Source organism: Gymnoscopelus microlampas (genome assembly GCF_963454915.1).
Source record: "Gymnoscopelus microlampas genome assembly, chromosome: 8".
NCBI classification, from domain to species: domain Eukaryota; kingdom Metazoa; phylum Chordata; class Actinopteri; order Myctophiformes; family Myctophidae; genus Gymnoscopelus; species Gymnoscopelus microlampas.
The window spans coordinates 47,212,229-47,225,368 of NC_139945.1; the positions used below are offsets into that span (position 1 = coordinate 47,212,229).

Here is a 13,140-nt window from a genome sequence, read left to right on the forward strand (position 1 = left end):
GAAAATAGCTGAACTACAAGAGCTTGTAGATCTGCTATTTTCAAATTTTCAAATGGCCAAATGTATATAAGGCCGAAGTGGTTAATGTATGTTTTCTAATAATAATCAAAATCTACAAAGTAACTAGTAACTAGTTTTCAAATAAATGTAGTGGAGTAAAAGTACAATATTTGGATCCGAGATAGTGGAGTAGAAGTAAAAGTAGTGGAAATTGGAAATACTCAAGTAAAGTACAAATACCTCAAAATTGTACTGAAGTACAGTACTTAAGTTAATGTACTTAGTTACTTTCCACCACTGATGAGTAGCCTACTTACATGTGCAGCGATGACAGCAATGGAATGACAGCAAGAGACAAATGTATCAACCGGGGCTTATTTATAAGCCTTTATTTCATAACTTTACTGGCCTTAATTATAACTTGTAATATCTATGGGCACTTGTGGGCACCATGGCCCAGATGTAACAGGAAATGTGGGCACCAAAACAATCTGGGCACTAAGGAAAACTGGGCACCTAGGAAGAGTGGGCACTAGGGGAATGTGGGTAGGCCTACCCGGAAGAGTGGACAGTCTGGAGTGAGAAGAGTGGGCACTATGGAAATATGGGCACCAAAACAGAGTGGGCACCAGACCTTGGAAGAGTGGGCACTAGGGGAAATCCGGGCACCGAAATGGGAAGGTTAGGTTAGGTCTAGGCATAGTTTTACTGAGGTTAGGGTTAAGGTTAGGTCTAGGCATAGTTTTACTGAGGTTAGGGGTTAAGATTAAGGTTAGGCATAGTTTTACTAAGAGGTGCCCAGTCTTCCCCCATAAGGTGCCCACTCTTCCTGGTGCGCACTCTTCTCTAGTGCCCACTCATCTCCCCCCAAAGTGCCCACACTCCTCTCTAGTGCCCACTCTTCTCCCCCCAAAGTGCCCACACTCCTCTCTGGTGCCCACTCTTCTCCCCCCAAAGTGCCCGCTCTTCCCTAATGCCCAGTCTTCCCTCAAAATATGGTGCCCAGATTTCCCTAGTGCCGAGCTTTCCTGTATTCGCCCAGAGTGCATCAAAAATATTAAGTCTATGGTGGTGCAAGACGATTGGTTCTTCTGTCCAGAGTAATACAGTGATATTAAGATACCTTTCAATCCATTTCCCATAGATGATGGACCTCCTTCCAGTGGTGGAAAAAGTACTTTTTTTTTTCTTCACTTAAGTAAAAGTATCAACACTGCAATGTAGAAATACTCTGTTACAAAAGTCCAGAATTCAAAATTCACTTGAGTAAAAGTACAAAAGTATTGGTATAAAAATGTATTTAAAGTACAAAAAGTAGAAAGTACTCATTATGCAGAGTGTCCCATTTCACAAGTTTAAAAAGTATAAAAACATATTGCATTGCAACGGATTGTGAGCTTGTAGATTGGCTATTTTCAAACATTTTATAGCCTACTTTTACTTTTGGTGCTGTAAGTATATTTTGATGCCAATACTTTTGTAAGTTTACTCAAGTAACATTTTGAACACAGGCCTTTAACAGAGTATTTTTATATTGGTATTGCTACTTTTAACTTAAGCAAAATATCTGAGTACTTCTTCCACCACTGTTGATAACTTGCTGTCTCTTATGTGGTGCAGCTCATAGGGAATCAATCAAACCACACTAATAGAATCAATGCAGGGCAGCTGGGTGACTTTTTTTCTTTGGAAGAAGTTCAAGAAGTTGAGGCTCAATGGAGAGAAAATAATGTTTACATCAAGTGAATTGCTCACCCCGACCGTGTTGCCTGGACTGGCCAAAGAAAAGACACTTTCCATTCCACTTTTCATATTCACGGAAAATAGACAGTCTGAAGATGGTAGCCATTTCTACACTGAGGTTGATATTATTTTCAACAACAGCAATCTGACATAGAATTATCCAGAACAAAATCTCAAACTACTTGTGAGTAAAGTGCAAGTTTCGGGTAGATTATATCGAGTTGTATTATTGTGCTCACTGCTCAGCACGTCTCACACACACTGCCCTGCTCAAAGTAGCCAATGAAATATTTTCTGTGCACTTTGTTTCTGATCCACGGTTGTGTCGCGCGGACGCGCGCAGTGCCGCGCACCCCCTGCTGGCCTGCTGCATACTGCATAGGATTTCACAGCGGTGTAAAGTAACTATTACATTTACTCAAGTACTGTACTTAAAAAAAAAGGTACCTTTACTTAAAGTATTTCCAATTTTCAATACTTTTACTTCTACTCCACTACATCTCAGAGGCAAATATTGTACTTTTACTCCACTACAATTATACGAAAACTTAGTTACTAGTTACTTTGTAGATTTGGATTATTTATTACAAAACATACATTAACCACTTCAGTCATTATACATTTCGACCATTTATTATCGACCATAGATATTAATAAAAACCTAGAATAAATTCCTTACCAAGAAGTCATCACCAATGTGTTAGTAAAGGTGTCTAGTAACACATCTCATAAAGATTGAAATTCAATTTCCCGAGGGGAATTTGTGACAGCTGCTGAAAGTTGGGGTACCCTTAACCTTATGCGGGAAATAAATAAATAATTAGATTCTGCTTTAAGTATTTGTAAAGTAAAGTTGATGCAATGAATGTTTTTGTTAGGATGTCTTTCTGAAGCCAGGTGGGGAGGGTGATATTTGTCACTACACGTACACCTACGGGCTGGGCACCTGTCAGTGGGGAGTGTTGAGTGGGAACTGGGAAGATTAGGACGAAGGCTATGTCTTTCCGGTGGGGGCTCCTCACTGGCAGGTGAGCCAGTAGGATACAACAGCAGTGACAACACACAGAAATGTGTGTGGGGAGAAATCAATTGGCATAATGACCAAATTAGGGAGAAAGGGGGGTAAAAAGCAAAACATTAAATACAAAATTTAAAAAAATACAAAAACGAAATAATGACAGGCCCAGGCTGACCTCCTCCCAAGAAATAGATGCGATAAAACAATTATTCACCTTCCCCTTGGTGATGGTCATGCATGACAGAAATGCTAGAAAGGATGGGTGAGACGTTGATCACATGCTGCACATCTCCAGTTAGATTCTGACTGGGTGTGTGTGTGTGAAATTACTTCCTGTATCTCTGCCTAAAATGTTATAGAAAAAGCACCTAACGGCAGAGAGGAGGCAGGGCCTTTGGTTTGTTTGACTCATTGACTGACAGCAGAAAGTTTAGGTTTGATTGACGACAGCAACACACTGAGAACCAGGAAGATGGTGGAAGGTAAAGTGTTAGTGTGATTCTATTTCTATCAGTCTCACCACCATGAACCCCAAACACCAGCAATGAAATGAAACAGCTCTGCAGCGACAACCACAGATGAGGTAGGATGATGTCTTTGTCTAGGATCACATGGTGCTGTCTGGGTAAACTGTTGCTCTTGTATTTAATATAATGTCTCTGTAGGGTGGAAACCTCAAAATATGAGGTTTCCACCCCACAGAGACGCTATATTAAATAAAGTTTTGGACATAATTATGTCCAAAACTGTTACTTTTGATACGTGTTTCGAGCTTAGCTGATGAAGATAAGAAGTTTCTGCCCGACAGCAACGATAAGTTCAACATACAGTCATTTGATTACAGCACAGTCCACTGCCTTGCTCAAAGGCACATGGCACCTGATTGACAGACACATGTTGTTTTAATCTGTTTTAACCTTCTGCATCTCTGAACACTGGGCTTACCTATAGTGTCTGTCAACAGAGTGAACAGACGTGTCCAAAATTATGAATGTATCAATTCAAAGATTCGCCATTTGGTTGTGTGTGCGTATGTTTGAGAGCTGTGCTGAACCATAGACTGTAAAGTGGTGAATTATGTACAGTAGCAGAGTCCCCTATAAGACCACATCCTGTTAAACTGTGCTTCCTCCCGTGCTCAGACATTGTACACAGTATATCGTATATTGTAAAGAAAAATCTCGCTGGCTCTTATTTCTTTCACTAGGAGAGTCTGAAGCATTACCAGAATAATTTACATAAATATGCAGTACTCACATAATACAACAGAATATTGCACAACACCAGTAGACTATTAGTTGACAAAACATTCATTCAGACATTAGACTATAAATTATACACAACATTCATTCATTCAGATATTCCATAATGGTGCTTACATTAATGTATTTAACTGTAAGTTTCTATTATGACTTTATGTAGATCTTACTGCACGCTATTGCATCGACTACAGGTATATTTACATATGTACTGCATGTGTGCACTATGTGGTCTTTGTAGTATTTTAACAGCAGATTATGTGTCCGTAACAAATTTCCCATCTGGAAAATAAAGTCTATCCTAGAGAGTAGACTGTTAACATTAGACAAAAAAAATCATTCAGACAAGTAGTCTATACATTAGACTGGATGCAAGGTATTATTTGTAATTAATCCTGTTTCAGTAAAATCGAAGAGAGTTTCCTTTATATATCTACTCTAAATATATCAAACAGGAAGGCGATACGACATCAGAGACATTCTTATCTTAGTATAAAGTTGTGTTTCCTCCACATGTTTCCCTGCTGAGAGCAGCTGATCTACAGACATGGTTGATGAAAACATAGAACCATTTGAGAGGAGTATGTTCACGGTTACATTTTACATATCGTTGATGTCGGGTGGAAACCTTAAATTTCCAAAACCATTCCTTTTTTAATATTATTTTTTAAATGTTTTTATAATAGTGAAAATTGCAGATCTACAAGCTCACAATGAGTTCTGTGGCCTTGGAGATCGGCTATTTTCACTACTTTTATGTGACACTCGTTTATGGTGAAGGAGGGCATTCATTTACGAAAAAAATATAAAGTTGAAATATGGACATACAAGGTTTCTGCCTGACGATATCATGCATTCAGTCTAAGCCCTTAAATGTGTATAATTCCCTTATTCATTAACAATGAAACACCAGAGTTCATCAGTTAATTAGATAAATAAAATGATTGACTGACCCAACAACCTAGAGACAGACCAATTGATCAATCAATCAACTAGAAAATTAGTGAGTGAAACATGAAGTGAGGGCTTGTTGTGTTTTCATTTGTTCCAGCAGGGTTTGTCTGTCAACACCAGAATACACACCATGCAACTCCAACTCCATACAACCATTCACCTCCATCTGATAATCCAACCGCCCATCTACAACTGCCCATCCAACCTCCTACCTACCAGCTACAACTGACCATCCAACTACCCACCCCCAGCTGGCCATCACACACCACAGCTGGTTTCACTTCTACGTCATTTTTAAGTGAAACAATCCTCTTCACACTGTGTTCAAATCATGAACAAATTTGTGCATGTTATTACATTAAGCATAATGTGCAGTATATACCTTCTTATACTCATTGTCATTTAATATACTTTTATATTCATATTGTTCTTTTCTGTACCTGTACCTCTCTTTTATGTCAGTTGTAAGTTGGCTGGTAAAATTGTGAATACAAATTTGGTGATTCATCAAATGTTATTTTATTGAACTAGCCTGTGGCTAGTAAACACTCTGACAAGTGTCTAGTAGACTCTAGCATATAGACTGGTAGACTCTATGGCTCGTAGAAATTGTGTCAAGTAGACTGTGGCTAGTAAACACTCTGGAAAGTGGCTAGTAGACTATAGACTGGTAGACTCTATGGCTATAGAAATACTGTCAAGTAGACTGTGGCTAGTAAACACTCTGGCAAGTGGCTAGTAGACTATAGACTGGTAGACTCTATATGGCTAGTAGAAATACTGTCAAGTAGACTGTGGCTAGTAGCCTAGACACTCTGGCTAGTAGACTTTCTGGTCGCTGAGTAATAAAGGCAACGCCATTTTCATTTCCAGGTGGAGGAGGTTGTTGATGATGTCTTCTCTCTTCAACTCCACTGGAGGAGGAGGTGAGAAGGAGGAGTGCATTGTTAATGACCAGATGGGGCCCTTCATCGTTCTCTACATTCTCATCTTCATCAGCAGTCTGGCTGGTAACCTGCTGTCTCTATGGGCCTTCATCCACAGCTGTGGCAGCGAGGTACGGAATGTCATGTTTTAGATCAGATATCAACATGTTTTTCATCTTTACTGTACAATACAGTAGTAGTGTCACATGCTATTCCTTTTGCTAATAAATCCCTCTGGTTTGATAAATCCCTTTTTAGAAGAGCATCTATGTGTACCTGGTGAACCTGCTGGTCTCAGACCTGCTGCTGACTATCGCCCTGCCCTTTAAGATCATTAAGGACCTGGGTGTGGCTCCCTGGGGTCTCATGGTGTTTCATTGTCAGGCCAGTGCTGTGCTCATCTACATCAGTCTCTATGCTTCTATCATCTTCCTCACCTTCATCACCATCGACCGCTACCTGCAGGTACAGAGTGGCTTAGATGGTATGGGTCTTTGGTCTCCAGGTTCTATGACAGCATCAGAAACATTCAGTTTTAGTTGTTGTGTACATGAAGTCCCATTTGTAACTCAGAGAGTTTATTTGGTTATATTTGTACAGTCTCAGAGCTAAATTAACGAAATGTATTCTAGACCAGCCAACGCTTTGATGGTATTGTTGGTCTGCAGGTGTCTCCGAAGGCTCCGTCCTGCCAGGTCCAGGTGGGTTCCTCCAAACTGCTGTCTGTTATGGTCTGGATCATGCTGCTGCTCATTATGGTGCCTAACATGGCTCTGCCCATTCAACATGTACAGGTAAAAAGACCAGCATTACAGAACTATTACAAACTACTACAACATCTCAGAATTATATTAAAACATGAAATCATAATCAAGACACGTGTGTGTGTGTGTGTGTGAGAGAGAGAGAGAGAGAGAGAGAGAGAGAGAGAGAGAGAGAGAGAGAGAGAGAGAGAGAGAGAGAGAGAGAGAGAGAGAGAGAGAGAGAGAGAGAGAGAGAGAGAGAGAGAGAGAGAGAGAGAGAGAGAGAGAGAGAGAGTACAAAGTCAAATTACTAGCATTGTGTGACAATTTACTTGCCTTGTGGAACTGACAGACTTGAATTGATTCCTTTTGAATTGGTTGTGATTGTCCTTCCTTCTTCCTGCGTCCTGCTTCCAGTCTCAGCAGTTCCTGAGCTGCTCATCACTGAAGCATGGTGTTGGACTCCATTGGCACACGTTGGCCGTCTTCCTCTGCATGGCTCTCTTCCTCAACTCCTTTGCCGTCGTGCTTCTCTGCGCCGGCCTGGCTCTGAAGCGGCTCCTAGGATGCAAGAACAGACCGAAAGACTGGAGAGCTACCAGGCGCGCAACAGCCCACATTGCAACCCTGTCAGTGTCCTTCGTGGTGGGCTTTTTACCGTACCACGTAATCCGCACGCCGTACACCATGGCCCAGACCAACACAGTCATCAGAGACTGTCCAACCAAGAGGCGTCTGTTCTTGGCCAAGGAGTGGACACTTCTGCTGGCCATGCTGCATCTATGCCTGGACCCCCTGCTGTACTTCTGCCTCTGGACGCCCTTCAGACAGACGCTCAGAGGACTGTTCAGCTGCAGAGAGCAGCCTGAGGCTGACACAGGAACAGAGACAGCTGAGGAGATGATGGACGCAGATACCACTGTAGCACAGTCAGGAGCATGCACAGTGCACACACATGTGCAGGGGTTTCCAAACTGAATACTGTGTTAGAGACTGTGATAAAGATTTAGGGATGCATGTGTAATGACTGGGGTCATGCACTTTGTGTTCTACATTTTACTGCCAACTGGGTTTGATCCACCAATCTTAAACCTAATTCATACTGCATCATACGATCGTATTGCATGACTTTCTGACAAAATACATGAAAAATCGACTCGGTCTCTAGTTTTAAACATTTGCACAGGTTGATATTGTGGAATGAATAATAATAAAAAAAAGCTAGGACCTTCTAGCTGTGAGGCGACTGCGCCACCGTGACCCCCAGGATATTACATTTCTTGATTGCTTATTAGCTTTGGCAGTCATTATATAAAAAGATATTCCGCATTAATATTAATGTTAAACGGGATCTAAGGAAGGAGTCACACAAATATTTCATTTGGGAGCAGATGATAATAGTATTTTACTCCACTGGGGATTGCATCAAACACAATAGCATTAATCCTTGGACTGATGGAAGTTCACTGAGGAAGTCTTGTGAGTAGGGTAGATCAGTGGTTCCCAAACGGTGTAGCTCAAGACCCAAAAGAGAAATTAGACGTTTGTCCGGTACCCAAACTAGTGAAAATAGCAGATCTTCGAGCTCACTACGCATGCTTCGCACCAGGTTGTGAGCTTGTAGAGCTGCTATTCTCAGTACTTCTTAAACATTTGTTTTCTAATTTATTGATTTATTTTTTAATTCATTAAAAGTGTTTTATTTTATTATTATACATTTTTTTTAATACTTTGACATTAACTTGTGACCCATAACAATTTGTCCGTGACCCACAAATGGGTCCCGACCCAGTGTTTGGAAAACAGTGGGGACTGAGCAACTATAGTACTCCTCCATCAAATGACCTCCTATACCGTGCATCAGAATATTTGGGAAATCATGGTTTATTTTATTTTATTTGTATATACATAGTGTATCGAAGTAATACAGGCATTTGAAAATGTAATACAACACATAAAATATCACCTGAGCAGCAATATATTAAAACAAACTTTTAAAATTTGCTAAATAAACGAAAATGATATGGGATCAACCATCTTCAAATAACACAGTCTGAGGGCACCATTTTTTAACAATACCAACAGATATGTGTTTGGGACCTACTGAGTGTACAGCTGGATACCTGAGGCTTTACACAGCACAAATAGTTTGAGAATTTGTTATGGACGTCTTGTTGTCATTTAAGAAAATAATCAGCATAAAATATTTGGAGATCCAGTCCAATCAAATGAATCTTTCTTACTAGGTGACTTCCGTTCAGGACTAGTTGGGTAAATTTGCTTTTGTTAAACATTTTTTTGTAAATACGCCATTTGAAAAAAAGAAGAAAAGATTATTTTTTTAAAATAGCATCAGTTATCACTCTGTTAACTTGTGGCAAGCTTTTTTTTTTAGCAGAGCAGACAAAAGACAATGACCTCTGTATTTCTTTCTTCTTTTTTTTGGGTCTGTGTTTAATAAACAAAGACTGCATTTGAGTTCCATAACGAACAAAGAGAGATGCCCCTTGGTGAGATACACAAGAAAAAACATCAACACTTCTGAAAAATAGGTGTGTGGAAAAGTCTGTTGCAATTTCATGATCAGTTCATTAGCCACTTAAGCCCTATTTTATACTTCATTGTACAACAGTGTCGTGCGAAAATAGCAAAAATAGCTGATCTGCTATTCTCACTATTTGTGATAATGTTTTTGAAAATTTGCCCACACCTGCCCAAAATAAGGACGCCAGGTTGAAAGTGGTTCTGGGGCTTGTCTGTTAACAGTAGAGGTTTCTTAGAAATGCATTCAGCACAAGCTAGGGGGACACAGAATGACAAGGTACATACATTCAATTTCCTACAAGCTCTACGGGGTGCAATGTGTAATTGGTTGCCCATGCGTTGTCTAAAAACAGTCCAGCTTTAGCACTCTACTGTCCACTCAACAAAATGATACAAAAGGGAGGAGTGTGGCCTAAAATCTAAAGCATGGATAACTAGGCATAGATTTTGGTACACATTTCAAACAGGTTCTGATAAATGTAATATAATATATTTTTTTCCTCTTTTACATTTTTACTCCCTCTCCACTCTGCACAGTAAATCCTTTGTGTTAATCTAACACAGAAGGGTGTACAATGCAAGTGTACAAATGGAACTAACCCGCTCTTCAGAGTTAAATGAACACTGAGGACTTTACTGTGTGGGTGCAGTACAAGGCTTTAAGTGGTGCAGAGTGCTCACGTGAGGGTGGGTGGGTTTTGGGGAGCACAACAGACAGAGCACAGAAAAGCCAGATACGTCTATAAAATAAAACAGTACATCAGAAAACAGGCCCTAGTGGTGTCCATACACACAGTCTATTCACACCAATACAAAGGATGTCTGCTTTTAGAAGGGGGGCACCTTCTGCGGTCAGACTGTAATATCACTGGCCTTGCACACTCTTGAGAGTGCACACATGCAGAAAATGTGCAAGCACGCACGCACGCACACACACATACACATAAATACTGTTGGGAGAGGAGGAGAATCGAATGGATGCGAGGCAGTGCCATTTGTGACTGCATACACATTTAGACTAGATCTCCATACAGAAATCAACTATGTACAACAATGAACAGTCCTTGTAAAAAGAGAATGGTGAAGTCTTGGAGCTGCCGTGTGGTTTATTTGGCACACTCCTGCTGTGCCAGATTAGGTTTAATATCAAACCTTTGGCAGACATGAGAAAAAATGTATCAAATCCGACTATGTACATATAAAGTTTTGTGCTCTTTGACAGATAGGCAGGGTATCCAATGGCATCATCATTCACAGACAACTGCATCTCACACTGTGCTCTCTCTCTCTCACACACACACACACACACAGAAACACATACACACACACACACACACACGCACACACACACAAAATCAAAAATATAGGGAAAATAATAAAATCATATGCACCACATACAAATATTTACAAGTTTGCAAACATCAGGTTTCCTGGAAAATAAGCTACAGTTATTGAAGTATGAACATAAAAAAGCTGTACTATATTTTTTTTTTAGTAAAATGAAACTTACGGTAACTACTCAAGTAATTTGACCATTCAAATTCACTCTGTCAGGGAAACGCCCCTTCAAAAGTCTCAATCACAGGACCCCTGGCAGTTCACCCCCTTCAAAGTTCTCATATGTTATTTTCCTTTTTGACTTGAACACATGAACAGAGTGATTCTGGGGTGCCATCCCCACCCTGGATCCATCCAATGTCGTCCTCCATTACAAAGTCAACAGGCAGGCTGCCTGGCCAATGAGAGGGAGAGCTGATTTGGAGCCGGCGGACTTTAAGGGCAGGAATAGAGGCTGTGACATGCCCAAGTCCTTTTTCACAAAGCCCGCGATAGCAAACAGCTCGCAGCCTTCACATTTATACCATCAAAACCTTTTTACCTCCCAAACTCTTCACAATAAAGTGCTTGAGCTAAAAACCGAACAAATTAATATAATTACAAATCTACAGATTCCACTGCTATTCAGACTGTTTACCTTGCTGATGTCTCCATGTCTGCCACTACTTTGTACTGTATGTGTGTATATATATCGTGTAAATGACATCCTGCTTGTGCGTCTAAATGGGTGTTTTCTTACAGTGTCGGGCTGCCTGCCTTTAGTAAATATCTGCGATCCCTTCCACTTCAATACTTTAGTTTAGGCTGTCAACAACAGGCAGGAGATTTGAAACATCCGTACTCTTTTGAAATAATAAATAACAGTAACAACAACAGTAAATAACGATTCATAATAAGAAGTGTGATTTAAAAACAGTCCACAAGAGCTCCCCATTGTCCTGCCAACTTTCTATTTTTTCCTTGTAAAGAAAAAGCTAATAAAATCCTGCAAGGTGGACATTAATATTTCTTTTCTCTGGTGTCTTGTCATCATGATGGCTAGCAAAAGAACAAACAAAAATGCACTTGAGATGGTGCAGGTTAAGTCCATGTCTGGTTTAAGTCTTTTTAAGCGTTTCAGGATTTATTTTCATCTTTGGTAGTGAAGCTGTGCATCAGTTGCTCTTGGCGTTAAAAGTCTGTGATGCAAAAAGTAATACTAACTGCTGCATGGAGGTTTGTGGACTACAGAACAAGATGGAACCAGTCAAATGAAAAGTGCTTGAGCTGCTACAAGAGGGAACTGCGGGTTTGTGGGGATTGTAGTCAATAGTCTTAAGAGAGTGGTCCCTCTGGAAAAGGTCAGGCAGAAAGGTCAGGGTTGTCCTCTCCTTTGTGTGTGTGTGTGTGTGTGTGTGTGTGTGTGTGTGGTCTGCTACTCGTACAGTGTGACTGTACAGTAGCAGAGGGCGGAGATTCGTCTGTCCACGCTTGCCTTGTCTGTGGGGAAAACACATACATAACAGAGAACCATATTAATGCATAGAATGACAAAGTTCAGTACAGTTAAGTTTATGTCCATCTATTGGTTTTGCGCTTTCATTTATTTATAATTTCTTCTTATTTAACCAGGCTAAAGCACATTAAGATGTTCATTGCTATTTCCAAGTGGTCCAACACAGTCCGTCTCTCATCTATCTATCCGTCCATCCATCTATCTATCTAACAATGTATCCATCCCTCTCATCAATCTGTGCGTGCATGTGAGCAACTACTCACATTTGGCCACATTCTCAATGTCAGCTGGGTCCTGCAAGATCTTGGAGAGTCCCTCCAGCAGCATGGCAGCCTTGTTGTAGCGGTATGCTATGTCTTCTGTCTGTTGGAACATCTCATCCAGAGCAGCTGACTGGACCTGGAAAATGCATGAGACAAACACCCCATAAGGACTGAAACCATTCAGAAGCATTTTTCTTGAAAAGTGTGAGGTCGATGTGAATAATTGGTTTTGGCCTTCAAAATAAGATGATAATGATTAACAGATGAGCAACAAGGAGTATGAAAATACAGGATGATGTGTTGGGTAACAGGACTCTGCATCACACACATTGTTGTTATCTAATATTTGGAATTTAGAATTCAGCAGTCACTCTTATCCAGAGTCACTTACAACAAGCAAGATCGGACTGGCATGAACCCTAGTCAACAAACGTCAACGTCAAAGTTCAAGTAAATAGCATGCAAAGAAAAATTATAAATTGCTACAAAGTAACTAGGATACCAGGTAAACATCAAACCTAGCATATGCCTGAACAACATGCTATCTAAATAACATACTTAGCATTTGTGGACAAGCAAACTGTAAATAACATACATAGCATAGTATGCTATATGTATGTTGGTATTATGAGAACAAGTAACCAACATACATCTGCATAGTATAACTAGAATATTTTATTTGAAGGTATGTCTGACGAATGTAGCTAGGACAGAGAGCCAGCAAGGTTCTGTATGCCTCCATACAGCTTGGTGCTTGTTAAAATCTGGGTTCAGTATTTATGTCTTAATAAATTTGGTCGGAACAAATCAGAGCACTATTCAAGTTCGTCATATGCCCTAGGCCAGACTAAAGTCAA

The 13,140-nt window shown here is 40.3% G+C and overlaps 2 protein-coding genes across 5 annotated transcripts in view; one reads left to right on the plus strand and one right to left on the minus strand.

The window, feature by feature from the left end:
- Nucleotides 1-3,190: 3,190 nt before the first annotated feature.
- LOC311050370 (G-protein coupled receptor 171-like) lies at nt 3,191-11,063 on the plus strand. 3 transcript variants are annotated; one of them, XM_084064405.1, is made up of 6 exons: nt 3,191-3,344; nt 5,072-5,248; nt 5,848-6,031; nt 6,159-6,365; nt 6,569-6,694; nt 7,061-11,063. In XM_084064405.1, the coding sequence occupies exons 3-6, from the start codon at nt 5,864-5,866 to the stop codon at nt 7,619-7,621; spliced, it is 1,062 nt and encodes a 353-aa protein (XP_083920531.1). In that variant the 5' UTR covers nt 3,191-3,344; nt 5,072-5,248; nt 5,848-5,863; the 3' UTR covers nt 7,622-11,063. The 3 variants fall into 3 exon arrangements, with proteins under 3 accessions (XP_083920531.1, XP_083920533.1, XP_083920532.1); XM_084064407.1 differs by having other exon boundaries at nt 5,901-6,031; XM_084064406.1 differs by having other exon boundaries at nt 5,075-5,248.
- Nucleotides 11,064-11,207: 144 nt separating this feature from the next.
- The window catches only part of ulk2 (unc-51 like autophagy activating kinase 2), a 49,664-nt gene continuing 47,731 nt past the window's right edge, over nt 11,208-13,140 (minus strand). For both annotated transcript variants that reach the window (XM_084064402.1, XM_084064401.1), the window contains 2 exons: nt 12,284-12,419; nt 11,208-12,004 (listed from right to left, as the gene is read on the minus strand). In XM_084064402.1, coding sequence (XP_083920528.1) covers nt 11,940-12,004; nt 12,284-12,419 — 201 coding nt within the window. In that variant the 3' untranslated portion in view covers nt 11,208-11,939. The remainder of the gene's footprint in view (nt 12,005-12,283; nt 12,420-13,140) is intronic.

What these genes read in the sequence shown, in the direction of transcription:
- LOC311050370 (XM_084064405.1), top strand. Translation starts at nt 5,864, where the DNA reads ATGATGTCTTCTCTCTTCAACTCCACTGGAGGAGGAGGTGAGAAGGAG. An exon ending in TCCACAGCTGTGGCAGCGAG is followed by an intron (nt 6,032 to 6,158) that starts GTACGGAATGTC and finishes ATCCCTTTTTAG; the next exon opens with AAGAGCATCTATGTGTACCT. An exon ending in TGCCCATTCAACATGTACAG is followed by an intron (nt 6,695 to 7,060) that starts GTAAAAAGACCA and finishes TCCTGCTTCCAG; the next exon opens with TCTCAGCAGTTCCTGAGCTG.